The sequence below is a fragment of the Aspergillus lucknowensis genome (assembly GCF_044049455.1).
Source record: "Aspergillus lucknowensis strain CBS 449.75 chromosome Unknown BJX67scaffold_11, whole genome shotgun sequence".
In the NCBI taxonomy this organism is placed as follows: Eukaryota; Fungi; Ascomycota; class Eurotiomycetes; order Eurotiales; family Aspergillaceae; genus Aspergillus; species Aspergillus lucknowensis.
In genome coordinates, this window is record NW_027263555.1 from 448,416 (window position 1) to 471,976 (window position 23,561).

The 23,561-nt window shown below is 54.3% G+C and overlaps 12 protein-coding genes across 12 annotated transcripts; 5 read left to right on the plus strand and 7 right to left on the minus strand.

The window, feature by feature from the left end:
• Positions 1-352: 352 nt before the first annotated feature.
• On the plus strand, positions 353-2,507 carry BJX67DRAFT_348781 (putative MFS quinate transporter). Its single transcript, XM_071028684.1, has 4 exons — positions 353-897; positions 956-1,145; positions 1,194-1,322; positions 1,379-2,507. Exons 1-4 carry the CDS (start codon positions 620-622, stop codon positions 2,453-2,455), a joined length of 1,674 nt encoding a protein of 557 aa, XP_070888076.1. The 5' UTR covers positions 353-619; the 3' UTR covers positions 2,456-2,507.
• Positions 2,508-4,229, minus strand: BJX67DRAFT_348782 (phenylacetaldoxime dehydratase family protein). The gene has a single exon (XM_071028685.1). It carries the CDS (start codon positions 3,986-3,988, stop codon positions 2,906-2,908), a length of 1,083 nt encoding a protein of 360 aa, XP_070888077.1. The 5' UTR covers positions 3,989-4,229; the 3' UTR covers positions 2,508-2,905.
• A 187-nt stretch (positions 4,230-4,416) lies between these two features.
• Positions 4,417-6,580, plus strand: isn1 (IMP 5'-nucleotidase ISN1). The gene is made up of 8 exons (XM_071027375.1): positions 4,417-4,754; positions 4,818-4,828; positions 4,882-4,902; positions 4,949-4,963; positions 5,021-5,168; positions 5,219-6,013; positions 6,101-6,240; positions 6,297-6,580. The coding sequence occupies exons 1-8, from the start codon at positions 4,730-4,732 to the stop codon at positions 6,393-6,395; spliced, it is 1,254 nt and encodes a 417-aa protein (XP_070888078.1). The 5' UTR covers positions 4,417-4,729; the 3' UTR covers positions 6,396-6,580.
• On the minus strand, positions 6,515-9,605 carry BJX67DRAFT_32415 (ATP-dependent 6-phosphofructokinase). The gene is made up of 3 exons (XM_071027378.1): positions 8,509-9,605; positions 7,991-8,452; positions 6,515-7,940 (listed from the first exon to the last, which is right to left on the minus strand). Exons 1-3 carry the CDS (start codon positions 9,247-9,249, stop codon positions 6,765-6,767), a joined length of 2,379 nt encoding a protein of 792 aa, XP_070888079.1. The 5' UTR covers positions 9,250-9,605; the 3' UTR covers positions 6,515-6,764.
• Positions 9,606-10,509: 904 nt separating this feature from the next.
• On the plus strand, positions 10,510-11,821 carry BJX67DRAFT_32434 (uncharacterized protein). Its single transcript, XM_071027383.1, has 4 exons — positions 10,510-10,968; positions 11,036-11,195; positions 11,258-11,400; positions 11,463-11,821. Exons 1-4 carry the CDS (start codon positions 10,884-10,886, stop codon positions 11,786-11,788), a joined length of 714 nt encoding a protein of 237 aa, XP_070888080.1. The 5' UTR covers positions 10,510-10,883; the 3' UTR covers positions 11,789-11,821.
• An 89-nt stretch (positions 11,822-11,910) lies between these two features.
• On the minus strand, positions 11,911-12,745 carry BJX67DRAFT_379579 (alpha/beta hydrolase; the record flags this gene model as incomplete). The annotated part of the gene is made up of 2 exons (XM_071032610.1): positions 11,911-12,607; positions 12,672-12,745. 2 exons carry the CDS (start codon positions 12,743-12,745, stop codon positions 11,911-11,913), a joined length of 771 nt encoding a protein of 256 aa, XP_070888081.1.
• Positions 12,746-12,964: 219 nt separating this feature from the next.
• BJX67DRAFT_32488 (germin family protein) lies at positions 12,965-14,092 on the minus strand. Its single transcript, XM_071027391.1, has 3 exons — positions 13,802-14,092; positions 13,599-13,747; positions 12,965-13,528 (listed from the first exon to the last, which is right to left on the minus strand). Exons 1-3 carry the CDS (start codon positions 13,936-13,938, stop codon positions 13,107-13,109), a joined length of 708 nt encoding a protein of 235 aa, XP_070888082.1. The 5' UTR covers positions 13,939-14,092; the 3' UTR covers positions 12,965-13,106.
• Positions 14,093-14,781: 689 nt separating this feature from the next.
• Positions 14,782-17,024, plus strand: BJX67DRAFT_32505 (mediator of RNA polymerase II transcription subunit 17). Its single transcript, XM_071027398.1, has 3 exons — positions 14,782-15,173; positions 15,226-15,611; positions 15,658-17,024. Exons 1-3 carry the CDS (start codon positions 14,902-14,904, stop codon positions 16,926-16,928), a joined length of 1,929 nt encoding a protein of 642 aa, XP_070888083.1. The 5' UTR covers positions 14,782-14,901; the 3' UTR covers positions 16,929-17,024.
• Positions 17,025-17,199: 175 nt separating this feature from the next.
• BJX67DRAFT_32495 (uncharacterized protein) lies at positions 17,200-18,573 on the minus strand. The gene is made up of 4 exons (XM_071027393.1): positions 18,056-18,573; positions 17,871-17,978; positions 17,664-17,820; positions 17,200-17,584 (listed from the first exon to the last, which is right to left on the minus strand). Exons 1-4 carry the CDS (start codon positions 18,364-18,366, stop codon positions 17,399-17,401), a joined length of 762 nt encoding a protein of 253 aa, XP_070888084.1. The 5' UTR covers positions 18,367-18,573; the 3' UTR covers positions 17,200-17,398.
• Positions 18,574-19,646: 1,073 nt separating this feature from the next.
• BJX67DRAFT_379583 (uncharacterized protein) lies at positions 19,647-20,844 on the plus strand (the record flags this gene model as incomplete). The annotated part of the gene is made up of 2 exons (XM_071032611.1): positions 19,647-19,860; positions 19,928-20,844. 2 exons carry the CDS (start codon positions 19,647-19,649, stop codon positions 20,842-20,844), a joined length of 1,131 nt encoding a protein of 376 aa, XP_070888085.1.
• A 112-nt stretch (positions 20,845-20,956) lies between these two features.
• BJX67DRAFT_32537 (Zn(II)2Cys6 transcription factor domain-containing protein) lies at positions 20,957-22,580 on the minus strand. The gene has a single exon (XM_071027400.1). It carries the CDS (start codon positions 22,284-22,286, stop codon positions 21,069-21,071), a length of 1,218 nt encoding a protein of 405 aa, XP_070888086.1. The 5' UTR covers positions 22,287-22,580; the 3' UTR covers positions 20,957-21,068.
• Positions 22,580-23,546, minus strand: BJX67DRAFT_32525 (uncharacterized protein). Its single transcript, XM_071027399.1, has one exon. It carries the CDS (start codon positions 23,504-23,506, stop codon positions 22,874-22,876), a length of 633 nt encoding a protein of 210 aa, XP_070888087.1. The 5' UTR covers positions 23,507-23,546; the 3' UTR covers positions 22,580-22,873.
• Between the last annotated feature and the right edge of the window lie 15 nt (positions 23,547-23,561).

Consider the following 23,561-nt stretch of genomic DNA (forward strand, 5'->3'; position numbering starts at 1 on the left):
AACAAGCACAGTGCCCAGCCATGGATCGTGCTTAGCCGTAGCCTCGTCCTGAGTTCACGAGAGAACCAACTCTGGCTTCAACCCACGATGTCAGCGTCGGCCGTACACTCAATGGATGCTCTCCAGTGTTTTATGGAGATGCGTCTTTTCGGCTTCTCTCCGTCCTGGGTTCCCACCCCGCGTGCTGATCGACATCATTCCTCACCCTCGCCTTCTCTGCGTCTCCGCTTGGGTGAGCCAATCACTCTCACTCCATTCGGGCAGTCGTTGGTCCAAACCATAAATCCTTGCTCCAGAATTTGGAGGTCTCCGGGGTCGCCGTCACGACGGACAAGTTCCGAGGGTGGGAGGGCCAGAAATCGTTGGAGAACTATCACGCTGTGGCCATGAATGCGCAGACGGTCTGATGCTGCCGTCTTCGCTCTTTCTCGGGCCTTTACTGAGTTTCTCTGCGTCAGAAAGGGTATAAGAACCCCCTGTCGCACAAGGGACGCCCGATTGTTCCCTGAAGTCCCGGCGTTGAAGCACTCCCCAGACCTCATCCCTTCCGTCTCCTCGCCTCTTCTGTGGTCTCTTCCTTTGTTCCTCTCTCGTCCTCGGAATTCTCAAGTTTTCGGAGATGGCCGGTGGTCCAAAGCAACCCCTCAACATCTTCCGCCTCAACCGCAGCGATGCTCCAAGGGAGATTCTCAACTGGAGGCTATGGTTTGCCGTGATCTCCTTCGGCCTCATGGGCGCCGCCCGTGGTGTCGATGAGGGGTTGATCACGGGAGCCTTTGATTCCAAGGACTTCCAGCGAACTATCAATTTCGACTCGTACAGCGAGGTCGAGCAGGCCAATATTCGCGGAAATGTCTCGGCTATGGTTCAGCTTGGCTCTGTTGGAGGCGCTCTATTGTGAGTTGCCCTTTGGACTCTTCCGACTCAGGAGACCTTTTTTCCTAACTGCTTGTAGCGCTTTCCTTGTCTGCGATCGTGTTGGACGTCTCTGGGCGACGCGAGAGCTTTGCATTCTGTGGATTCTCGGCATCGCTATCTTCATGGGCCATGGCGGAAGCCTTGGAGCTGTCTACGCTGGACGCTTCATCGCCGGTCTTGGTGTAGGGCAGACGGTCGTTGTTGGTCCGGTTTACCTTGCAGAAATTGTAAGTCTTCTTTCGTCTCTTGATTTGTTGCAGCCCTGACCGTACCAGGCCCCGGCAGCCGTTCGTGGTCTCTGCACGTGTGTCTTCACAGGGTTCGTCTATCTAGGTATTGTTCTTGCATACTTCGCCAACTACGGCTGTGAAGTGCACATGGGAGACAATGCCCATAACCGCTGGGTATATTATGACTTTATCTCCTGAATTTTAGTTCTTCCCATCTAACACACCTCCAGGAAGTCCCGACTAGTCTCCATGTCATGTTCGCCGGCATCATCTTCCTCCTGTCCTTCCTCCAAATCGAATCCCCTCGGTACCTGATCAAGCGCAACAAGTTTGAAAAGGCCCTCAATAATCTCTCTCGTATACGCTTCCTTCCGCCAGATCACGAATACGTCGTCCAAGAAATCACTGCCATCCAAACCTCCCACCAAGCCGAAATGGAAGCCACCCTCGGCCTTGGCTGGGTCGGCGTGCTCAAAGAGGCAGTCCTCATCCCGTCAAACCTCTACCGCCTCTACCTCGCTGCCATGGTGCAAATCCTCTCACAGTGGTCCGGCGCAGGCTCCATAACTGTCTACGCACCCCAGCTCTTTAGCCTCCTGGGAATTTCGGGCTCCGAAGAATCCCTTCTCGTCACCGCCGTCTTTGGTCTTGTCAAGCTCGCCGCAGCAGTCGTCTGCGCTCTCTTCCTCGTCGACGTCATCGGCCGCAAGCGCGCCCTACTGATCGGAATCGCCATGCAAGCCATCTCAATGATCTACGTCGCCTCCTTCTTAACGGATGTCCCGGAACTCGGCGTCGACGACGCATTCGTCCTCCCCGAATCGAAGAAGGGTGTCAGCCGCGGCGCCATCGCCATGATCTACATCTCTGGAATGGGCTGGGCCCTAGGCTGGAACTCAATGCAGTACCTGCTCACGGCTGAACTCTTCCCCCTGCGCATCCGTGCCTTCGCCACGTCCACGGCGATGACGCTGCACTTTGCCAACCAGTACGGTAATTCGCGTGCGGTGCCGAATATGTTGCTCCCGACTGCGGACGGCGGAATTGACCCCAAGGGCACGTTCTGGTGCTTTGCGGCTGTGACTCTGCTTGGTGGGCTTTGGGTATGGTTTTCTATTCCTGAGACTGCTGGGAGGACTCTCGAGAGTATGGATGCGTTGTTTCAGCTGCCGTGGTATAAGATTGGGTTGTATGGGAATCGGGATGCGGTGCAGAGGGATCTTGAGGCGGAGTCGAAGCTGCAAGATGAGAAGCGATATGAAATGCAGAATAGGGAGGGACAGGCTACGACTGTTGAGAGTGTTTAAGGGGTGACGAGTATAATGATTATGAAGATGACGATGATTGTAATTATGATGCTCTGGGGATGAATTGGGAGGTTGAGCTGCTAATACTTAGTTGGTTAGGTTGGAGTGGGTTGGGTGTCATGAGATGCTATCTAAATCGAGAACTGCCTTACTCAAGATTCTTCCTCTTATAACGTCAGGCAGAATCTTAGATTTCGAGTGGACATGTCCGCCTCTTTACCCTGGTGCTTGGCCACCCAAGCCAAAGGCATCTTCTCCGACACGACGAAGATACCTTCCCTGGAGGGCAATCGTCATCCGAAGTCAGCTCGAGCTCTGACCTCTCCCTCACGAGCCCGATCATAGTAAAGTTTCCCGCCGGGATATCACCTCCGCATTTCGCATATTATGGTAGGCATCGGGCTAGTTCGGACAAGGAAACAGCTGGCCTCGATCCCCACAGAAGATCTCCTAGATACTAGTCTCCGCAAGGACCAAATTCTGGACCACTCCGGTCTTCGGAAGGCAATTGACGTACTCGAATTGTGCTTCGCCCTTTTTCAGAACCGAGACCTCATGCCAAGTCCGCAATTTGCGATTCTCCCCAAATGTCTTCGCGTGTTTGATGGCTCCGTTGAAGATCGCCAGGTGGGACGGGTGGCGTTTCGACCATCTCTCCAGGTCTTCCAGACTACGGAAGAAGCCGGCCGCGCAGGTTTCTTTGGCCTCACTTCCGTTCACGGAAGTATCATGGAGGTTTTGGAGGAACCGCAGGCCTATGGCCCCTGAGTCTGCGCGATTTTCCCAGAGGTAGCGCAGGCCTGCTCTGAGTGTTGGCTCTAGCGTCGTCTCATAGGCCGATGCCTCAGTCGTGTCGCAGTTTTCCCAGAATTGGCCAGATCGAATGTGAACGAGATTGTCATATTGATTACTCCCAGTCAAGTGCTGACCAAGCCCAGCCGGAACTTCCGCGGGGGGCTGGGTGACGTCCTCAGTCTGGCGGGAGAATAGATCATGTCCTGAATCGGGGATGCGGTCTCGAGCAGCACCCCAATATGCCGTCAGAGTGTGCTCTACGGGCTTACACCCGGGGAGTTTCGCTAGCCCGGGGAGGTAGTCGAGGCCGGAATAGTTAGTTTCGAGGCGTGATGTCTGCGTCGTGAAACGCTCGCACCAGATTCCGACAGTGGTGGGTCGTCCAATGCGGTTATAGATATCAGCCAGGTTGAGTCGCTGGATGCACGTCTCGTAGGCAGTCGGGTTGGACCAGTAGAATACCCAGGCCACCGATTCCAACGCGTCATCCCCCTCCAGAAAATTAAATGTTTCAGACACAGGTCGCGCATGTGGATCTACTGCGTCCAGCCATTGCGGTATAGCTTCCACAGCTTCCTCAAACGAAGGGAGCGTGGTGCGAGCGGAATCGTGCCTTTGAACACCAATATATGCGGTATGGATACGAATTGGATCGTCGGGGAACTCAATTCTCCATCGTTGCATGGGAGGTTTATGTCCGGTTGGTCGAGCGAGGGGGTAAGTGCGGCCGGCAGTCATCTTGACAGTGTGTGCACAGTTCGAGATTCCGGGAAGAGGTCCACGACAAGTTGAGACGGGACGGCACTTGTTGACCCTTCAGAGCCAGAGGGGGACTCGTATCTCCAAGTCACGTCAAGCCATCAACGCAGGACACGTTTCCCACCATGATTACCCCAAATTGGAGAAGAGGGGAGTTGGAGCAACACGTCCCAACTGAAGAGAAGGCCGCTGTTCCTCGATCTGAGAGCCATCGTCGCTGCAACCGCGTGCGAAAGAATCGATGCCGGACTCTTCAGGCGATCACCAGAGCATTAGCGACTAATCCTTTTGCGGTTAGAGCGAGTCTGATCCCGTGACCCAGTCAGATGATTTCAAGCGCCTGAGGCCGGCAGGCACAAGCCAACTGGGGATCATTGCCAGCCAATCATCGCCAGTCCTCGAGGAGATGGTGATGAAGCTTGGAAGCTTCATCGAGCATGGATCCAAGAGGAAGAGATCGGGGCAGCAGCTTCTGTTCTTCGCCTTGGAAGCTGCAGCCTCGAGCAGCAACCTCGATTCAGTCTCTTCCAGTCCCACCTTCAACTATCGTCCCCCACCCTTACTTGTGTCACAACCAAGCGTGTTTTATCTTCACAGTCGAAGGTGGAGCTCCGCCAGTCGCCAGGACTCCGATCATTCGTTTCCACTCATTTGCATCTCTCATCCATCAACCTTCTCCATACACCTGTCAACATCTCCTGAACCAGCCTCTCCTTCGACATGACAACCCGATATCGCGTTGAATGTAAGACTTGTCCCACCCCTCGCTCCCAATACTGGCTCTGAAAGCTAATGACGTCAACCTCAGATGCACTTAAGGTACGCTGGCTCACTCTGTCAGAGGAGAGGACACCCGCTAATACCCCTCATAGTCTCACCGGCGAGACCAATTGGTACGGGAACCCGATCCTCGCAGCAGTTCAATGCTAACTTCGGCAGATTGAGTGGATTAAGGTCCGTAGACTTTCTCAATTTGCCGTCTTCCTCTTTTAGTCCTGATCTCGCATTCAGGGCCTTCTAGCGGTTCCATTTGTGCTGCATTCGCAACCCACCACGATCCAGCAGGAGCACAACGAAAGACTCGCCGAAGTTGCTCATGATACCCATCAACGCTACGCGGAAATCTTTCGAGATGTTGAAGGCCTCCTGAACGATCACAGTACGTCTATGATCCTCTATCCCTCAGATTTCGTCGCTAATCATACGTAGTCGAGCACGAACGAAGTGAGGCGGCCGGGAAGTCGAAGCTTAGGTTGCTCGTCCCTCCAGTCGGCACCTTCTTTACCAGGCTCTACCTTGAAGAGGCTTTCAAGTATCAGGATAAACAACGCTTCATCAGCCGTCGTCGCTTCGTTGCGCCTTCCTTTAACGATGTCCGCCTGATCCTCAACTCCGCCCAGCTGCTGGGTCTCGTCCGTACTAAAGGCTTACAACTCGTCACCTTCGACGGAGACGTCACACTCTACGACGATGGCGCTTGCCTAGCCGCTGATAGCCCTGTCATTCCGCGGATTCTTCGCCTCCTTCGCCAGAACATCAAGGTCGCTATTGTAACCGCCGCCGGGTACACCGAGGCCGCCAAGTATTATGAACGGCTCCAGGGACTGCTGGATGTCCTGCACGATTCCACAGATCTCACGGATGACCAACGCTCTGGTCTCATCGTTATGGGCGGTGAGAGCAACTATCTGTTCCAGTACGACTCTTCTTCTCCACACAAGCTGACTTACGTTCCTCGTGAAAAATGGCTCCTTCCGGAAATGATGTCCTGGGACGAGGAAGACGTTAAGAAACTTCTAGATATCGCGGAGTCTTCACTCCGTGCCTGCGTAGCGAATCTTAGCCTTCCCGTCTCGGTGCTCCGAAAGGACCGCGCGGTGGGAGTATACCCGCAAATTAAGGGACAGCTTCATCGCGAGCAATTGGAAGAGACCGTCCTTGTTGTCCAGAACACAGTGGAGAGATCTGAAGCCGGATCCAGGCTACCATTTTGCGCTTTCAACGGTATAACCCCTTCGTCTTTGATCAGCTCCCAATCCCGTGTAATCTCTGGAGGCGAAAACTGTATACTGATGGCTACTATCAAACCAGGCGGAAATGATGTCTTCATCGATATCGGCGATAAGTCATGGGGTGTACGCGCCTGTCAGCGCTACTTTGGCGGCATCCAACCGGCTCGCACTCTCCATGTGGGCGACCAGTTCTTGTCGGCCGGAGCGAATGATTTCAAGGTTCGTAATCCTCTCCCAGAATAATATTCGGGTGCTAACTATGGACGCTATCTAAGGCTCGATTAGCCTCGACGACGGCTTGGATCGCCAGTCCGGCAGAAACGGTCCAGCTGCTAGACGAGTTGGATGATCTTCAACACTCGACAGCCAATTGACAGCTGCCGGTATAAACTCAGCAACGCGTTCGAGCAGCGCATTGCTTTAGATGATTCGGATACACTTGTTTGGTCCATGACTACGATGTCAGCTGGGAATCTTGTTCATCAGGGATGACTTCCCAAAGGTATCATTACTGGAAACGATGACTTAGTTAGATACTCTGTCTACGATAAGTGTACTAGTCCCATCAAATACGTTATGACTGGTGGGGGTTGCACTGCTTTCCAATAGCCACTGCTACATAGTGTTGACTCCACAAACCTCAGGAGCCGTGCCACGCGATCCTCTCTAAGAGTTTTAGGCGGGCCAAACTGCGCCTTTCGACTCATTGCGCAGTGCTTCTCCATTCCATGGGCCACAAAACGCTAGGGGTGTGGGGAAGGGGCCTGGATTCTGTCGTCATCCTCGTAGCATGACCAGGTAGCCTTGCTACCGGAGCGTCCTGACAAGATATTCACCGTATCCTGCAACTGGAGCCAGAACTCCGCCTTGGGGCGGCGACGAGCCCAATCCGTCTCGTTCGCTTCAAGACCAGATTCGCCGCCCATCGCGGAGAACAAGACCTGGGAGCCCTTGACTCCAATCACAGTAGCAGACATCTCATCTGCGGCGATCTCTTCTTTCGACTTCCCAGCATAGCTTTCCAGGTGCATGAGACATTTGATCGCCATACGCAGGGCGCGGATCCGGTCCATGGGGGAGGGCTTTCCGCCTTGTTGAAAGTGGCCCGGGACCGCAGCGCGGGATTCAAAGCGGCCCTTGGCCTCCTCCTTGATCATGTCCGCGATGACTTGCGTTGTGTAGGTGGAGGACGCGGTCTCGTTCCGCATGATGATCTTCCCGGCGCGGTTGGCGCCCTTATCACGGGCAAAGTTGTCGCGGAGGAAATCAATATCGCGCGCGAGCATTTTGATGTCGATTCCTTCCTCGGGGATGTAGACGGCGACGGCGCCGACGGAGAGACCGGCTGTCGTGGCGATATAACCTGATTTACCGCCCTGGGTTTCGATGACGAAGACCCGGCGGCGAGAAGAGGAGGCAGATTGGCGGATGCAGTCGCAGAAGTCGATGAGGGCGTTGAGGCAGGTGTCGCTACCGAGGGAATATTCGGTCCCCGGGACGTTATTAGAAATTGTAGCTGGCAGCACGACCATGGGAATTTTGAATGCGTCGTATTTCTCTCGAGCTTGGCGAAGCTGACTAACTGCTGTGAAGGCCTCGAATCCACCGACCACAAAGAGAGCATCGAACTTGTAGGTCTTGAAACACTTTGCCGTGGTGTCGATGTCTTCCGAGGGCAAACCACGGTTAGTGCCGATGTCCGAACCACCCTCGTTCACCCAGGCGTCCGTTTCGACCCATCGAACCTCCCGTACTGAGCTGACTGGCTTATCTGCGTGGTGTCTGATTAAACCGGGGAACCCGTTATGAATCGCGATAGGTGTGTGGCCCCGCGTCAGGCAGTAAGCGACAGCAGCGCGGGAAGCCTGGTTCATGCCTCCTGCGGGAGCTCCAACGTTAATAATGGCGATACGCATCCTCTACATACCTGTTAGCGTCGAACAGTAACCGGGAGCATGTGTCTTCAAACCTTTTCTTCGGGAAGGTTGAGTTTCGGATGGTCAGGCGTCGCCGTGTTTAGATAGGCATAGTGGTATTCCTTGAACTCTGAATCGCGCAATGTCATGGCCGTAGCAAAATCCTTGTTCTTGATATGTGATGTGACCTCCTGCGTAGCCTTTACAGCGTCCATCAACGGTGTGCGCATAATCTTATTCTCGCGGATTGTGATGACTGGTGAAGGGGATTCCGGTGTCATCTCCAACACCGCTCGCACAGCCTCTACTCCCTGCAAGGTCGACAACCACCGGTCGTAGGCGCAGGCCGGTCCTCCTCGTTGGGTGTGCCCCAGCACAGTCGTTCGAGTATCCAGACCTAACCGTTCAGTGAGAATGTCCTTGACTCTAGAGCTGGTGATCTTGTTGAGATGTCGATCCTGAGCACCTTCGGCAACGATGACGATTGTTCGGCGCTTGCCCCGCTCTTGGCGGTTCTGGAAGACGGAACGTTAGCATCTCAAAGCTGAAACATGAGGTCGTTATTTCGCACCTTTGTGATGATCCCGCACATGTCGTCCTCCCAGCCGTCTCGAGGAGGCATCTCAGGGATGAAAAGCCAATCCGCACCGGTACTAATGGCGGACATCAGAGCGAGCCATCCGCAATGTCGTCCCATTACTTCGATGACGAAGCCTCTCTGGTGAGAAAAGGCAGTGTCGAAAACATCATCGACGGCGTCGCAGATCCGAGTTAGAGATGAGTAACAACCGATTGTAGCGTCTGTGCCGGACATATCGTTATCAATCGATCCTACCAACCCGACAATGTTCAAGACTGTGTAAGGCTTGACCTGCTCTTCGGTCAACTCCCCTGTCTTCACCAATTCCTCCAATAAACCCGGCCATTCGGAGCGGAAAACATCCGCACCAGTCAAACTTCCGTCACCACCGCAGACAACCAGGGCGTCAATTCCGCGCAAGATCATGTTCTTCGCGGCTCGGAGGCGACCAGGTCTCTGGCGAAATGACATACAGCGAGCGGATCCGATCAATGTACCGCCCCGTGAAAGCCATCCCCGCACATCTTCCCAGTGTAGTTGGCGGATCATATCCCCACCATTGACCAGACCTTCGTAGCCTTCGAAAACGGCGTAAGCTTCGCAGTCAGAGTGGATGGCCATTCGGACGACCGCCCTCACCGCGCCGTTCATGCCAGGGGCATCACCACCGGAGGTAAGGACGCCGATGCGGCGTCGCTTGGGAGGGGCCGAGGGGAAGTTCGTTGTAGCCATCACAATGCGGACGGATGCGACAAATCGATCTCCAGGCCGAAATTCAAAGCTCAGTCGTGTGAGCTGGAAGCGACAGGGAGTTGAGTCGGAGAAAAGAAAGAGGTCAGACAGTGACGAAAGTATGAGTGTATAAAAAGAGAACTCGGTTGGTGGTGGGGGACTCGTTGGTGCCGGTGAGAAAAAGCGGGTGCGGGCACAGGTACGTCACAGACTCGGGCACTCGCGGCAAGAGCAGTAGAGAGATCTGACTGAGAGAGAGAAGAGTAAAGGAAATAAAGGTCAACAGGGAAGAAGATCCATCATGGCTCCGATTGCTTTTCCAAGCCCGCCTGGTCTTTTCTTCTTCCTGCATAGAGGGTCGGATTGTACAGAGCGAATCTGGGAGATGACGGGAGGCCGAGGACAATCCGCTTTCCCTGATTTGGCTTAGCACTTCTGATAATGATCTGCATAATTACTAACGTGCATTGATATATTTATGAATAACATGACCTTTGTGCTCAAATGAATTTTGTCGCATTCCAACGAAAACCTCCGACACAAGCTCAGGACTCGCTCTTGACTGCGCGACACAGCTTGCTTTTCCGCCGATCGAGACTCCACCCTGGAGTCATAGACACCACCGATGATGGGAAGGTCTACAGCGTGCCTCTGCTGCCATAACCATGCACACACACCGCTTGACGACTCTTAAGGCATGCAGTTCGCCGGGAGTACCTCTCCCATGTGGGGAACGGTAGCTCCAAAAGTCAAATTCTGGGACCGAAGGCGGTGCTCGCGCGAGAGAAGACGCGGCCGACGAGGCTGAGATGTTGATCTTGGGTGTGGAGGCCCCCTGTTGGTCCTTCGCGTCTGGCCATCGCTCCCGATGAAGCACCCTGTGCATCCACTGAGGCAGTCAAGGGCGTTTGGGATGCCGTCCCCGACAGGGCCTGATCAAATCTGAACTTGACATGACGGCCATGACGCCGAAACATGTAAATGCGGAAGTGATAGGACTGCGCTGTGGCGGCCGGGGTGCGCGTCGGCTCGACGGGGTCAATTCGATATCTATGGAGGAAACATCGAAATTTTGACTTGTTCAGTTTGGTCAGGACGAAATTTGGCGTCTGTCAGACAGCAGACTTTGTTGAAGTCACCAAACCGTGAACTGAGAGAGAAAATTGTCGCGACTGCGATCGTTGGGACAACAACTGCTATGGACGGCAATCGTCGTTGTTCATGATGAATACCGCTCCTGGGGCAATTTCGAGAGATCCCGTCCCAATATTGGTGCAAACTTGTTGGTCTCACTTCCCTCATCGCCTCTCCGTGAATGCATTGAGGACCGGGGATCGCTTCCATTTCTTCCCACGCACCGCCCCGCCAAAAATGCCCAGAGCCTCGTTTGGATCCCATGAGCAGGCAAGTCTCTCGGCACTCGTATCGCTGGGGCGTCCCTTGGCGCAGGTGCCATTCGAAGCCGTGGCCAATGGAGATGCACATTTCGGATTGTGCTGGCGCGAAGGGGAGGCTCGGTTTGGGTTCCTTTTAAATCCAGGAGCCGCTCTCTGGCTTTCCCGTCCAAAGTTGATGCTCTTGGATGATTCGACCTCGTATCTTCCGGGCACACAACAGCAACCCCACGACTCGCCATGTCAGTCATAACCACATCAACACCCGTCTATCCTCCATCTGGGTCGCCGAACTTCGCCGGATTCTATCCCGACGGAACGAGCTGTGAGTCCCCCTCCCGACTGTCGACGCACGACCGTGGCTATCCCATGGCATACTCAATACCGTGCAGTTCTGCAATTCGGCTGCGATCCCTCGTATAGCTTTCGCACCCTGTCCTCAACCCCCGCATATGGCAACTGCTGCGAGAACCTGGCCGCCGGACCGTGTGCCTACGCAACAAGATGCAGTGACGGAACACGAATTTACAGGGACGGGTTGACTGCTACTTGGTACATCCCCCCTTTCTTTCCGTTCATTTAAGAAGCTGTCAGCTGATTCGAACGCGACAAAGTTCCGAAGGTAGATCCTGCGTTGAAGCAATCCTCTACGAGCGGCAAACCTCTGCCGAATGGAGCGCGACAATCCCCTGGTGCTTGCTGCCCGAACATCCGACCGTGCTTTATTGGCTCCCAACTTCAACATTCACAACGACGGGTATACTTGTCTTTTAGGAGTCCAAATGTGACAAATCAGTAGCTGACCAGTAGCTGCTGCAGTGGACGAAGACATAAGCACAACCCAATCCACATCATTGCCCGAACCTATGTCGACGCCAGACGAGTACTCGCCCACAGGACTACCGACCGACGTATCCACTACCGACGGTCCTACCCAAACAGCTACATCTAATCCTGATAACGATGATGATGACGATGACTCAGGAACCAATGTCGGAGCCATTGCAGGAGGTGTTGTTGGGGGCGTTGCAGGCTTGACACTGATCATATTGGCCGCCTGGTATATCATGCGACGGCAGAAAAAGAAGAGCGCAGAGATCAGGGAGCTTGGAGCAGGCTACGTTGCGCCTGAAGGGCCGAAATAATACTCATACATGGGTGTCACCGGGCCACCCTCGGATGGGAACGTAAGCTTGTAATATTCCAGCTTTTTAATGGACGAATAATTCTAAATCCAGAGTAGGATTTCCGATGCCCAGCAATTGCATCAAATTGAATACTTCAGGAACCTATCCAGCTCCGGCGACCAGTTCCGTTGCGGATCATCAAGCGCCAACGCAATTCCATGCTCACCATCCGGAATAATCAACGCCTGGTACGGCCGCGACTTCTTCGTGAGGGCACTGATGAAGCGAAGCGTGTTCTCAACAGGCACAGTCTCGTCATCCGCCGAGTGATAAATGAAAATGGGGGGCGTTGCCGGCGTGACTCTATTTTCCGCAGACATAGCCTCCACCAGTTCCGCTGGCGGGTTGTCTCCAAGTAAATAGTGCCGCGAGCCCTGGTGCGTAATCGCGTCATCCATAGAGATGACAGGATACGCGAGGATGCCGAAGTCGAGGTCGGCTTCTGGATTTGTCACGGTAACGGCTGCGAGGTGGCCACCGGCGGAGTAACCCCAGATACCGAGCTTTTTGACCTTGGTTTCAGTTTGGCTGCGGATGTACTTGACAGCGGCGACGGCCTCCTCCTGTGGGACTGGGTAGAGCGGTGTCGGCGCGGTGGAGGCTACGCTGTATTCCAGGACCCATGCGTCATAGCCCTTTGCGTTGAGGTAGGTGGTTGAGTTGCTGGCCTCCTCTGGCGAGAGGTATATGTAGCCACCGCCGGGGAGGACGAGCACGCCAACGCCTAAGCCGTTATTTTCTGGTGCGGGGTAAAAGGTCAACTTGGAGGTGTTGAAGCTTCAAATGTGTCAGAGATTTCATATCATTGTCTAGCAACAGAGGGGGTAAGGAGCGAACGAACCTGGGAGGAAATCCAGACGCATGGGCAGCCACCATAGTGAGCCAGAGCGAAGCTGCAGCCGCAATAACTTTCATTTTTACTCTTTTGAACAGACCAAATGCGGGTTGGATGAACACCACAGTTGGAGAGCCAGGCCCCATATTTATGTCCATTTCCCCGTGTCCTTCGAGACAAGCGCCGGATAAATTGACACCAGAAATTCCGTCAACACCGACATTTCCGTTGACCCGGAGGACACGACATGGGGGATAATTTTAACTGCCTGGAAAATTCGGGCGAAAAGAGGGAAATGGCGATGTGCGGAATGGCGATTGATAGCGCCGCTTCATACCAGTCGTTAATTTGTCAACATGCAATTTCCCCATGCCTTTGAACAAATCTACCAGATCGAAGTGTACAATACATATCAGGACACAACTCCACCTCCTTCCAGCCCTAACGCTTCTCCTTGCCACACTTGGCCAAGCACTCATCGACTTTAATCGCAATCTCCTTCGGAATCGCATCTCTAACCTTCTCAATTTCCTCCCCCGCAATACTCTGCCCAAATGTCCGAGAAATCACATCATCGGGCAGAGAGAAAACCTGCGGCGCGACAATTCCGGCAGCAAACTCCTCCGAGTTGAAAGCCGCTGTGAAGTTCGCCGGCTCGCAATCCGGGTTCACTTGCGTGTGGAAGGAGCCAGCCGGGTAGACGGTGACCTTGCCGGGTGTGAGTTCCACGCTGATGACTCGCTGCATGTCTTCTGAGTCGAGGACGCCCGCCTGGGGGACCATGTGCGATAGGATGCGGCCTGCTGAGAGGGAGAAGAGCTCGGTGGCACGTGGGTGCAGGTGGAGGAAGGCCATGCTGCATGCTGTCGAGAGGGGTGGTGTGAGCGCCTGATGACCATGAAATCTGCACAGTACTATGTTTGTATTACATACCCTCCAATTGACCGATACTGAACGAGGCACGGGCGTCAGCTGCTATGAGCGCAGGCCAATTCTGGCTGGTGGCAACGGGAGAGTCGCTCGTGGAGAAGTCAAAAACGAAGTCTTCGTCGTTGGGGATGAGGTCGTAGCGTTCGGTGGTACTGCACAGTTCATTAGTTTGTTCGATGTGAACAGAATTGTGGGAAGAGGCTTACGTCTCCGCGAGTCGCAGTTGCGCCTGGAGGCTGAGGTCCGACTCTGCGCGCCCGGTGAGCGGTTGAGGCGCTGCGGTGGTTGGGAGGGCAAGGGCGAGTGCCGCCGCAACAACTGGTAGGGTAGAAGTTATAAACATTATGAGCGTATATATTTGGAGTCAGAAAGTTCCTGTTTGGAAGCTGTATGAGCTGGTGATATCTTAAGTGAAGATTGATTGAGGATGGAATGAGATTTATATAACACAGGAACCCACACAGCTGAGGATATTTCAAATAACTATGAGGAAAGCCCTCGCCAGGATGACCCATATCCAAATCCACATACACACAGCACAGCCACGAGCTCCTCAAACCCCCGTACTAAACATACCCAAGTGCTTCGTATGCGTTGCCGTATCGGGCACTGCCTGCCGCAAGAGCGTATTAGCTAATACGCGATCTCAGCCCTAACATTTCTCGCTCTTTAGTCTCTTCGCGAGAGAACACGGGAACCTATCAAATGTCTTGTGTGAAGAGGCGTCTACAGAGAAAGTGTATGAAGCATGTGCTGGCTTCGTCAAAAGGCTTCATCAAACAAGCATCACGTGCCACCCGTCACAGGGCTGCTGGTGAATATCCCAATTGACGATGACCACACACTGACCCAATTTGGGGACTTCGTTGCTGAAGCGCTTACAATTGCACCCTGTTTGCGCATGGCTGCTGAAATTCGGCTGGGGGAAGAAATTCGTTATGATTGGTAACATCGCGCTCAGCAGAGCCCCCAGCAAGAGCAGTGGAACTATATTTTTTAGCATTACTGGCCCCTTCCAGCTAGCCAACAGTGTTTGCTCGCACTCTTTTTCGCTGTATAACTCCTGGAAAAGAAGGTTCTCGGCTCTGATAATTCTGAACACTCATCTGCATCCATAAGACACCGAAAGCCCGAAGGTATGGTAAGTGCTCTATGCGCTGGCCTGTGCAAGTCACGTGAAATAAATGCAACAATCATGTGATCTCATCCTGCTGCTCAAGCTCGAAGCTCCGAAACTCCTTCGTTCAGCCAGCTCGCTCATCCGGATTCATGGGGCCACTCGTTGAAGAGTGGCTCACTACCTGCAATGGCGGAATCGTTTAAACTACCGCTTCGTCCCATCATCGAAAAGCGCGACCGCCCCGATTCCCTGCCCCGTGACATCGCCCAGATCAACGCGCAATGGGGATCTTTCCGGGAGCTTAGCGAGGCCGGTTTGCGGGAAAAGATCGAGGCGGACAAAAGAAAAGATCAATGGGCGGAGGAAGATGAGGCGGATACGCGGGCAGCTGAGTTGGACGACTCAGACCGAAAGGAGCAATTATACAAACGGCGTGCGGAGATCATTCAATATGCCCTGTAAGCTGCACACTTGGCCAATTGACTGAGCTGAGATGCTCATTCTCTGTAGGCAGGCTCACATGGAGGCTTCATTCGCGCTAGACTTTGTGTCCCTCCTACTATCCAAGCATAACCCCCGACAGGCTGAGACGTCCATGTCTCCGTTCCTGAAGACCGCCGCTCCTCTCGGTTCCCTCAACGCTGATGTTGTCAACCCACCCCCAAGGCCGGATTCGGCGCTTCGTGATATAAAGTCTGTATCGAGGGGATGGAGGTTACAAAGCTTTAACAACGCGGCAAACAAACTGCTAAATGCGGGTTCGAGGCTAGATACTGAAGTGGCTGCAGAGACTGGATACTGGAACGAAGTCCTTGCGGTGAAAGAAAAGGGATGGAAGGTGTGCAGGTTGCCGCGGGAAGGGCAGGCGCTCGGTGTACAATATGGTTTCTTGGAGGGTGAGCTAGCATCATATGTGCCTCGCGACTTACTAACCTTCGGTAGCTACACCTATTTTCCGCGACCGAGGGCTTGCTGCGCTACGGCGAGGCGAGGAGGGGAGACTTGTTCTCGACAAGGGGTTAATACCCCGAAAGGCGCAAGGGGTGCGCGTGAGAGTAAAATGCCGTGATCGCATCATCGGATGCTCCGAGGTGTGCCGACCGGCCCAGGATGCCGAAACAATCGAGAGCCGGATTTTACAGGCGCGTGATACGCTCTTTGAGGAGGAGCTGTTTCACGAGGTGATGAGAGAAGCCAGGATCTTAGGCAGTCAGGGCGTCACAACGCGGCAAAATTTGGTCTGCGTGCCTGTTTCCGAGGAGCAGGAGATATTACTGGATCTGGTGGATTGGGATCAGGACCATGCTTCGGCGGGAACTGCGATTTCAAGCGAGCACAACGCGCTTGCTGATGCGATTTCTCATTCCATTCGCATTCTCCTTACCTATGCCCACCGTCAAAACCTTCGCCGCAGGACCCAATACCCTCCCCCGCTTGCCCCAAAACGCCGGCCCGTCCCTGAGTATCAGATTCTTCGACCGATCATGGCATACCTACAGCACAAGTCACACATCCAGTGGCTCGAGACATTTATCGGTGACCTGCGCCGTGTCTTAGAATCCGCCGGGATTGGGTGCGATTTCAAAGCGACGGATTTCTCGTCAATTGGAGTATTACCGCCTAGCCATGTGGTTTCAAAGGTTGAAGCACTCGTTGGGGTCTTTCTCGCCCCATTTGAGTCGACGTTTTCAGGCACTTTGACAACTCCACAGAGTTCATTTCAAGTTCGAATTCGAACTAGTCCTGTTGTGCCTCCTTTTGGCACATTCTACGATATCTCGGCTCATCTTCCACAGTTCCCAGACGTGCAGCCTCCGAGCCGGATTGGCCTTCAGGAAGAGGTGGCTGAGGCTGTGACGCATTTTGTCATGTTGGATATAGCCTCGTCAATCTCCCTTCGGAATACTCAGAGCCGAGACGCCTCTGGAGGGCCAGGTCAACAAGCTACGGGCCAGCTAGCTTGGGAAGTGGCATACCCGCATCATGGTGAGCTTCTCGCTGTCGATAGCGGTGGCCAGAGCAAGAAGATGAAGGTCAACCTGTCACGCGAGGAGTTGACTGTCGAAACATACTCTTTAATTCGTGCTGATGGATTCCCCAATCCGGTAGCGGCAAGATCGTCGACACTCCTAACACAGACATGGAAGCCTGGCTCAGAGCCTCAGCCGAGTCTGGCTGACTTCGTTACTCGAGCGTCACAAGCGTCAGCGTGAATTAAGGCGACATGGCATGACCGATTATGATTAAAACCTTTCCTATTAAGACATGGCCGGGTGCGTTCTGGAGCTCTAAAAGCTGTGCTTGCTAGATAGACTGGAGTTTATGAGTTGATACCCATCAGAATAGCTGCATACTACGACGATACAACGTAAAGAGAAAAACTAACCTAGTCCTCGTCGACCTGTTCAAACCCATACCAAAATGCTCCTTGTCGCCATTTCCTGACCTTCCGAAAAACGTCCACAACTCGTGATGCGTCGGTCGAGAACGCTCCCATGTACTAGTCGCGCTGTTTGGCCAGGTCTAGCGGGTCTCCAGCTCTGTTCGCGAATAGCAATTGGAATAGAGTACATGCGATGACGATAATTTCCCCCTGAAATAGTATTGCTATCCTCTACTCTAGCCCCTCGAATATCTCATCTCGACCATACACTGAACCCCGTGCACAATGTGTGCATAACCATCACCATGGTAGATCCTTCCCATCATACCTATTCGGCCCTGGCGCGTTCTCCCACCCGGGGACATGAATATTCAGGAACCGCCCGTTCAACTCCGGCCCAGCCTGCCTGATGTACTTGAGGGTCTCCTTCGCCCCGGTCTCAACGGGGAGATCTGCCATCTCGCCGCCCAATACTGTTCGGAGCCACTGCTGCTGTTAGCTATCAACATTCTCCTCCTCGGACTAATACATAGTGCTTTGGAAGGTGAAGAGAGAGAGAGCATACCCCCGGACTGATCGCAAAGACAGAGAATCCCTCGTCAGCGTAGTCGAGCGCGTACTGTATGGTCAACATGTTCAGTGCGGCTTTGGAGACCTTGTATGCGTGCACTGGGACCGCGCTGAAGGAGGGGGCGAACCCGATTGAGCCGACTGAGCTTGAGCTGGGCTTTATTAGCTACTTAAATTCTTCCGAGAGGTGGATTTTTCTTACATATTCGCGATTGTCTTCTTCTGTCCCTGGCGTAGCAGAGGTAGGAAGGCGCTTGTGACGAGATGCGCGAGGGTGACGTTAGTATGGAAGACCTCGGTGAAATCGTGCCTGCGCATACCATCATCAGAATTCAACTCCATCCTTCAGATGAAAGCTTAATGTACTGAGAAAGAGGGAGAGCGTACACTTTCTCAGCCTTCCCCGCCGTAATTGGCTGAATTCCGGCATTGTTGACAAGCACATCCAACCCCTTCCCCTGCACCCGACTCTCAACGAACTCCACAGCAGCCCGCAGGCTCTCGGAATCGTTCGGATCAAGCTGGACGGGGACAACTCTTCCGCCGCTCTTCTCGACGAGATCCGTCACGTTGGGATTGTGCGGTTGTCGAGACGCAAGGAAGACGGCGCGGATTTCGGACTCTGGGAGCGCCGCGAGTTCGGTGGCTAGCGCGAGACCGAGGCCGCGCGAGGCGCCGGTGATGAGGTACGTTGCCATTTGTATTCAGGTGTTTCTTGGTGTATTTTGGGATTAGACTGATGGTGAGGTGGGGGTGATGTATAAATGGTGGCGGGGAGGAGACATTGGTGTCGGACATAGCAGGCCAATGTCCATCTTTATCAGCGAGCGACGGGACGAGTTCTGTCCTTAACGCCGGCAGGATCTCGATGATGGGCTTAGCTTGGGGACTCTGATTTATTTCTCAGACGGACGGGCCAATCGCCTGGTTGGTTGATCCACCGCACTTGTCCCTAGTTCGTTGGCTGGATGCTCTTGTCAATCACGCACCAGAAGCTTGACCTCCGGACATCGACATCAGCGCTCGCCTGTCCCAGCATGATTGCATCCTGTCGCACGAAGATTCGATCGAAGCGAAACAGGAAAAGGAAACCGTGGAAAGGAGGGAAATGTACTCAATTGCGACGCCCGTAAGCTGCGTCCGTTGACCGGATGGACAGGGGGGACTATCTTCGAGACCAGCATCTGACTGAATCGACTCCATGCCGCACCGAATGCCCCCCTGTACAGCCAGGTCGGGGCCGCAGCTGTCCATACGGAGGCCAGTCGTGTCGGATTCGGGTGACGATGATCGCCGTGAGGTGCTTGGAGAGAAGAACGTGTCTCTTTTCGGTCGTGTTGGTGAGCAGGTGTATACGTAGAGTTGCTATTCTCGATTACATTGTTTAGGGCTGATACATGCCCTAACTGTGCCAATACATGCTCTTTATGTCTAGAGCAGCTAAGCACAACGATTAATCCCTTCCTTTGGGACAATCAAAGTACTGGTCTGATAGCTGTCCACACCGGCAGGGAGATTTGCCATCAGAAACTGGCTTCAAGTGTGCAGGAGCCCTCCGCAGCCTTGAAGGTTTCGCCACAGAGGGCTAAGTTGCCTCGTTCGATGACACCTGTGAGTCCCCGGGTCCCTGACGCCACTCGGGTTTATTATGAAGCTCCTTATGCAGCGGTTTTCTTAAAACCCAAGCGCTTCTCTGAATGAATTCAATCCAGTGTGGTGGCATGAGCTTCCCGAGGTCCCCTGATAAGCTTCATTCATGAGACAATCTTCACGGTCTAGAATCTTCCGGCCAACGCAAGCCATTCCGGCTTATGAATGTCCTCAGAATAAGACGTCTTCAAACGTCTCCAAGCTTTCTATGACGGGACTACAACGGTGGCTTGCAGAATGATGTCACGGAGCTTGCACAAAGCAGAGGGAGGACACGCATCGTCCCTGAAAACATCCACTTCCTGTCGTTATCTTATTTATTGTTAGCATGGACACCCAAGACAGCAGCCTATCAAGACCTTACTGCATAATTTGCAAGGACAGCTTCAGTCTTGACACTGGAAATCTTCTTCCCCGGATATTCGACGAGCGGCCTGAGTGGAAGGCCTCTCTGGACGAGCATGGGTACGTGAAGAACCCGGCGGAGCTCAACAATGTTTACTTCTCCATGCCGTGGCACTGGAAATGCATTGGCCGCGCGCGTATGCTCCCCCCCCTCCCTTTTCACACTCTCCTGGTGGTTCGGGACATACCCTGATTGAAGCCTAGTTATCACGCATCCGGGGAAACGCTACCGTCTCAGCGGCGTCGGCCTAGCAGGGACATCCATACCTCTCCCGAGGAGCTCAGCGGACTGCATGATGATCGGGGACATACTCTCCGCGGACCACGACAAGCCGGAGATCAAAGACTTGTACGTTGCAGACTTGAAGCACAGGCCTGTTGGGCGCGCTTCTACCTGCCACATGATCCATGAGCGATGCTGGGTGTTGTTGACTCGCGTCCTTGATGCCTGCTTGATTGAAGATAACCTTTCAGTGTTTTCGGAGATTGTCATGAAGCATTACAGATCGCCCAGCGACATTCCGAGCCCGCGGATGAAGGATGACGGGGAGGGAGCGTGGAACTCTCACAAGGACAAGGAGGAGTCCGAAAAATGCGGTTTGAACAACCCCCGTGCATATGCCCAGTTGTATTCGACAGACTTGCCGTGCAACGAGACCGAACACGCCCTGAGAGATCCGTGGAAGGTCGTCGACGTCTGGGAGCAGATCAAGGCCGAGGAGAAGAAATGGGGCAGAGAACGCCGGCGGAAGCCGACCACGCAGTCGAGAAAGGCTCGACGCAAGAATCCATTAGGTGCGAAGCTGCCTCCGGAGTTGATCATGGAGATCCTGGATCTCCTCGAAGACAGTAAGCAGATCCGGGCCCTCATGTGGGCGTTTCCGTACTGGGGTGCCAGAGTGCCAAATTCCTACTGGCGAAGACGCTTCATCGACGAGTTCATGCTGGAGGACGAGGCGCAGAGTATCCCGGGCCCGACTGCGCTTAACTGGCGTCGTCTGTATTATAAGACGGAAAGGATCCATCTCAGCTCCCATGGATTGCTGAACCGGCGGCGGATTGTGCGGATTTCGGAAAAGTTGAAGACATCCTTCCTTGATGCACTAGACAGACGCAATTAATTTGATACAATTTGTCACTTACCCTTGGGAAATCACAGAGCTTTTATACCTGAACAACTGAAGAGTGGCTAGCCTCGTGGTCATACACATCGGTGAGATACGGTTGGATGGACAGCAAGAACGACTTAGAAGTACTACAATAGTAATTTAAGGTGGCGTCATGAGTCATTATTCGTCTACTGCTATTCAAAACAACATAGGATAGCGCCTTGCTGTGTGCCGGCTCAAGTGTCCTGGCGACTGACTTGCGCGAATATCATTATAAGCATCGCAGCCTCCAACCCGAAAGGTTGCGTCCAGAAGAAAGGCGCGCGCGCCTCCTCCAGCGCCAGCCGATAGCAATTGTGCAGCATGTGGATCATTGTCGCCCTGCTCTCCGTCTCCATCCGTAGCCCAATTGCCATGGCCATGAAGACGTGGAACCGCGCCATGGAAACCGGACATGAGGGCTCACACCCGCCAGACGGGGTCTGGGGCGGGTTGATGATGTCGAGGAACTCGAAGAGCTTGCTCCGGTCGAGGGGGATCCGGAGTCCCCGGGTGCGGTCGAAGAATTTATCCAGGAGTGTTTCGGCTTCAAATCTAGTCGGGGTCCATGGCGCTGGTGGTTCTGGGGGACTCGAAACTACGTCGAACATGCTTGTGCCTAGGTCAGCTTCTGTCAGACCCGATACGGAGAGATCTCCAGATATGGGCGACCAGTCGCAGTCGAGGTTGAGTGACGAGAGAGAGGAGCTGCGTGACCTTGGTGGACCTGGAACGCTCCGGGGAGAAAGATACGGCATGCTGGTAGAATTAGGGCTGGGACTAGCTAAGGTCGTCGTCGGAGAGACCGCCGCTCCTGTGCAGGATGGCCGCAGCCCGGTCTCCAGGCTCTCTGGTGCTGGCTTTGGGAAGATTGGAGCCATCTGGCGGAGCGACGGCGAAGGAGAGAGAGACACGGGCGAGACTGGAGAGGAAGAATCTGCATAGTCGACCACCTGGATGCTGGGTACCTCCAATGGAGAAGAGCCGCTGCCCGGAAACTGGGTGAACGCCTGGTCTATCGCGATGGCTGGCCCCGTTGAGCCGAAATCCGTCATCAGACGGATATCTGGCAGCCATGTCCTTGACGATGTTGGGACATGCAGGTCCTGACCCTGCGCGCTGGATAGTCCAGCGGTCAGTTCAGCGATCTGGGCCTCGAGCTGTCGCACGCGTGTCTCGAGGGCGTGGGTGTCGCTCTTCTGAATCCGCACGCAGCTGATTCGGAATCGTCGGCAGGTCGCACACGGAGTCTCCCCGTCGCAGCGGATCTTCCTCCTTCGACATCGTTCGCATGCCGTTGTCACCGTCTTGCCGCGACCAGGCGCACTCTCCCCAGCTGCGTGAGGCTGCTGAGGGTGCTGAGGGTGCTGAGGGTAGTGCTGGCCCGGCTCCGCAGACGATCCAGGCGCATTCATGACAAGAGACACCGACACCGTCCATTCATGGCTGACGGCTGGGGGAAATGCACTCGTGGATGAAATCGTCCTTGTGAGAGCAAGGCTGACCGGAGGATGCCCGGAACAAGGCGGCTCTGGCGAGGCGACTGGATCACCCAAGAGGCGAGCGAAGAAACGAAGGGGCAAAGGCGAACCCGCGTCGCACAGTCGAGAGGCAAGGCTTCGACAGGGGAACAGCCCGATCCAAGGTTCGAGTGGTGGTGCGCGAGTGCGAGAGGTGAGAATGCAAGCGAAGGCCCCGCTGCACTGCCACTGCCAAACCTCGTCGCGTCATCTCAACCGCCCACTTCTCGCGTGAGCTTCTCTGGCTGTCGGGGTGGCATTTCCGGATGCAGTGAAAGATCTGCCATGGGTGAAGCAAATGAAATGGTGGTGTCTGGGCTGTTGAAGGCGAGTCGATAATCGGAGATTGGTGCGTAAGATTGTGGGACAGAGCCAGAAGGACGCCCTTGTGCAGATCACACAACAGCTTCTGGATTAGGTATTCGATCTCGTCGGACTTTCTGTGTGGATTCCGAAGCTGTCAACGTCCATCGGATCGTCTCTCAGTCCTCAAGCAGGGGTGCGGAGCTTGAGGATCTGCTCTCCGTTGCAATCTCACGGAGCTTCGATTCCGGTCCCATCCTGCAGGAACAAGGCATACGGCCCCCCATGAAGGCCTCTTCCCCAGTCTTTCCGCAGTCCGAGTCGATAAGGCTGAGAAAGAGGCGCCAGAACGATGGGACAAGTCGTGGAAGACTTGACTCTCGTCCGCCAGGATTTGATGACTGGGTTTCTCGGCTATCCTTGAGCCTTGGAGGTCTTATATCCACAGCTCTTGGGAAGCCCACTCGCCAGTTCAGTCTCACTGCAACACCGCGGAGGACAGCCGTCTTCGTAAGCGCCCCAGGCTCGGCGCCCAGTACGAGCCGCGCCAGCAACGGAGGTTGTGCCGGAGAGGCTGGCAAAACATCGCTGGATGACGCGATCTCTGGGCAAAGAGTACAACGACGAAGGGTTTCATTCCCGGGGGCGACTTCGAACGGGTGATCAACTTGGCTCGCGACACGCCTGCTTGGACCCTGCAGGTCAACAGCGGTTGGAATCAGGCTGGAGCCAATGACGAGCCGTGGCACTGAGGCGTGTTGGCTGATGGCAAAGACGCCAGCTTCTGTCTCAGTCCAAATCCCGCGTTCCATCAGTGATTTCTGCCCTTAAAATTCGAGACCCTGAAAGGAGCTGCAGGCGCGGAGC

What these genes read in the sequence shown, in the direction of transcription:
- BJX67DRAFT_32495 (XM_071027393.1), bottom strand. Translation starts at nt 18,366, where the DNA reads ATGGCAACGTACCTCATCACCGGCGCCTCGCGCGGCCTCGGTCTCGCG. An exon ending in AAGAAGACAATCGCGAATAT is followed by an intron (nt 17,821 to 17,870) that starts GTAAGAAAAATC and finishes AATAAAGCCCAG; the next exon opens with CTCAAGCTCAGTCGGCTCAA. An exon ending in TCTTTGCGATCAGTCCGGGG is followed by an intron (nt 17,585 to 17,663) that starts GTATGCTCTCTC and finishes TAACAGCAGCAG; the next exon opens with TGGCTCCGAACAGTATTGGG.
- BJX67DRAFT_348781 (XM_071028684.1), top strand. Translation starts at nt 620, where the DNA reads ATGGCCGGTGGTCCAAAGCAACCCCTCAACATCTTCCGCCTCAACCGC. An exon ending in CGGTTTACCTTGCAGAAATT is followed by an intron (nt 1,146 to 1,193) that starts GTAAGTCTTCTT and finishes TGACCGTACCAG; the next exon opens with GCCCCGGCAGCCGTTCGTGG. An exon ending in ACAATGCCCATAACCGCTGG is followed by an intron (nt 1,323 to 1,378) that starts GTATATTATGAC and finishes ACACACCTCCAG; the next exon opens with GAAGTCCCGACTAGTCTCCA.
- BJX67DRAFT_32434 (XM_071027383.1), top strand. Translation starts at nt 10,884, where the DNA reads ATGTCAGTCATAACCACATCAACACCCGTCTATCCTCCATCTGGGTCG. An exon ending in CTATCCCGACGGAACGAGCT is followed by an intron (nt 10,969 to 11,035) that starts GTGAGTCCCCCT and finishes AATACCGTGCAG; the next exon opens with TTCTGCAATTCGGCTGCGAT. An exon ending in GACGGGTTGACTGCTACTTG is followed by an intron (nt 11,196 to 11,257) that starts GTACATCCCCCC and finishes AACGCGACAAAG; the next exon opens with TTCCGAAGGTAGATCCTGCG.
- BJX67DRAFT_348782 (XM_071028685.1), bottom strand. Translation starts at nt 3,988, where the DNA reads ATGACTGCCGGCCGCACTTACCCCCTCGCTCGACCAACCGGACATAAA.
- BJX67DRAFT_32415 (XM_071027378.1), bottom strand. Translation starts at nt 9,249, where the DNA reads ATGGCTACAACGAACTTCCCCTCGGCCCCTCCCAAGCGACGCCGCATC. An exon ending in TGTGCGGGATCATCACAAAG is followed by an intron (nt 8,453 to 8,508) that starts GTGCGAAATAAC and finishes TCCGTCTTCCAG; the next exon opens with AACCGCCAAGAGCGGGGCAA. An exon ending in TCAACCTTCCCGAAGAAAAG is followed by an intron (nt 7,941 to 7,990) that starts GTTTGAAGACAC and finishes ACAGGTATGTAG; the next exon opens with AGGATGCGTATCGCCATTAT.
- isn1 (XM_071027375.1), top strand. Translation starts at nt 4,730, where the DNA reads ATGACAACCCGATATCGCGTTGAAT. An exon ending in ACCATTTTGCGCTTTCAACG is followed by an intron (nt 6,014 to 6,100) that starts GTATAACCCCTT and finishes CTATCAAACCAG; the next exon opens with GCGGAAATGATGTCTTCATC. An exon ending in CCGGAGCGAATGATTTCAAG is followed by an intron (nt 6,241 to 6,296) that starts GTTCGTAATCCT and finishes ACGCTATCTAAG; the next exon opens with GCTCGATTAGCCTCGACGAC.
- BJX67DRAFT_32505 (XM_071027398.1), top strand. Translation starts at nt 14,902, where the DNA reads ATGGCGGAATCGTTTAAACTACCGCTTCGTCCCATCATCGAAAAGCGC. An exon ending in GAGATCATTCAATATGCCCT is followed by an intron (nt 15,174 to 15,225) that starts GTAAGCTGCACA and finishes CATTCTCTGTAG; the next exon opens with GCAGGCTCACATGGAGGCTT. An exon ending in ACAATATGGTTTCTTGGAGG is followed by an intron (nt 15,612 to 15,657) that starts GTGAGCTAGCAT and finishes AACCTTCGGTAG; the next exon opens with CTACACCTATTTTCCGCGAC.
- BJX67DRAFT_32488 (XM_071027391.1), bottom strand. Translation starts at nt 13,938, where the DNA reads ATGTTTATAACTTCTACCCTACCAGTTGTTGCGGCGGCACTCGCCCTT. An exon ending in CAACTGCGACTCGCGGAGAC is followed by an intron (nt 13,748 to 13,801) that starts GTAAGCCTCTTC and finishes TGAACTGTGCAG; the next exon opens with TACCACCGAACGCTACGACC. An exon ending in CAGTATCGGTCAATTGGAGG is followed by an intron (nt 13,529 to 13,598) that starts GTATGTAATACA and finishes CCCTCTCGACAG; the next exon opens with CATGCAGCATGGCCTTCCTC.
- BJX67DRAFT_32537 (XM_071027400.1), bottom strand. Translation starts at nt 22,286, where the DNA reads ATGAATGCGCCTGGATCGTCTGCGGAGCCGGGCCAGCACTACCCTCAG.
- BJX67DRAFT_32525 (XM_071027399.1), bottom strand. Translation starts at nt 23,506, where the DNA reads ATGGAACGCGGGATTTGGACTGAGACAGAAGCTGGCGTCTTTGCCATC.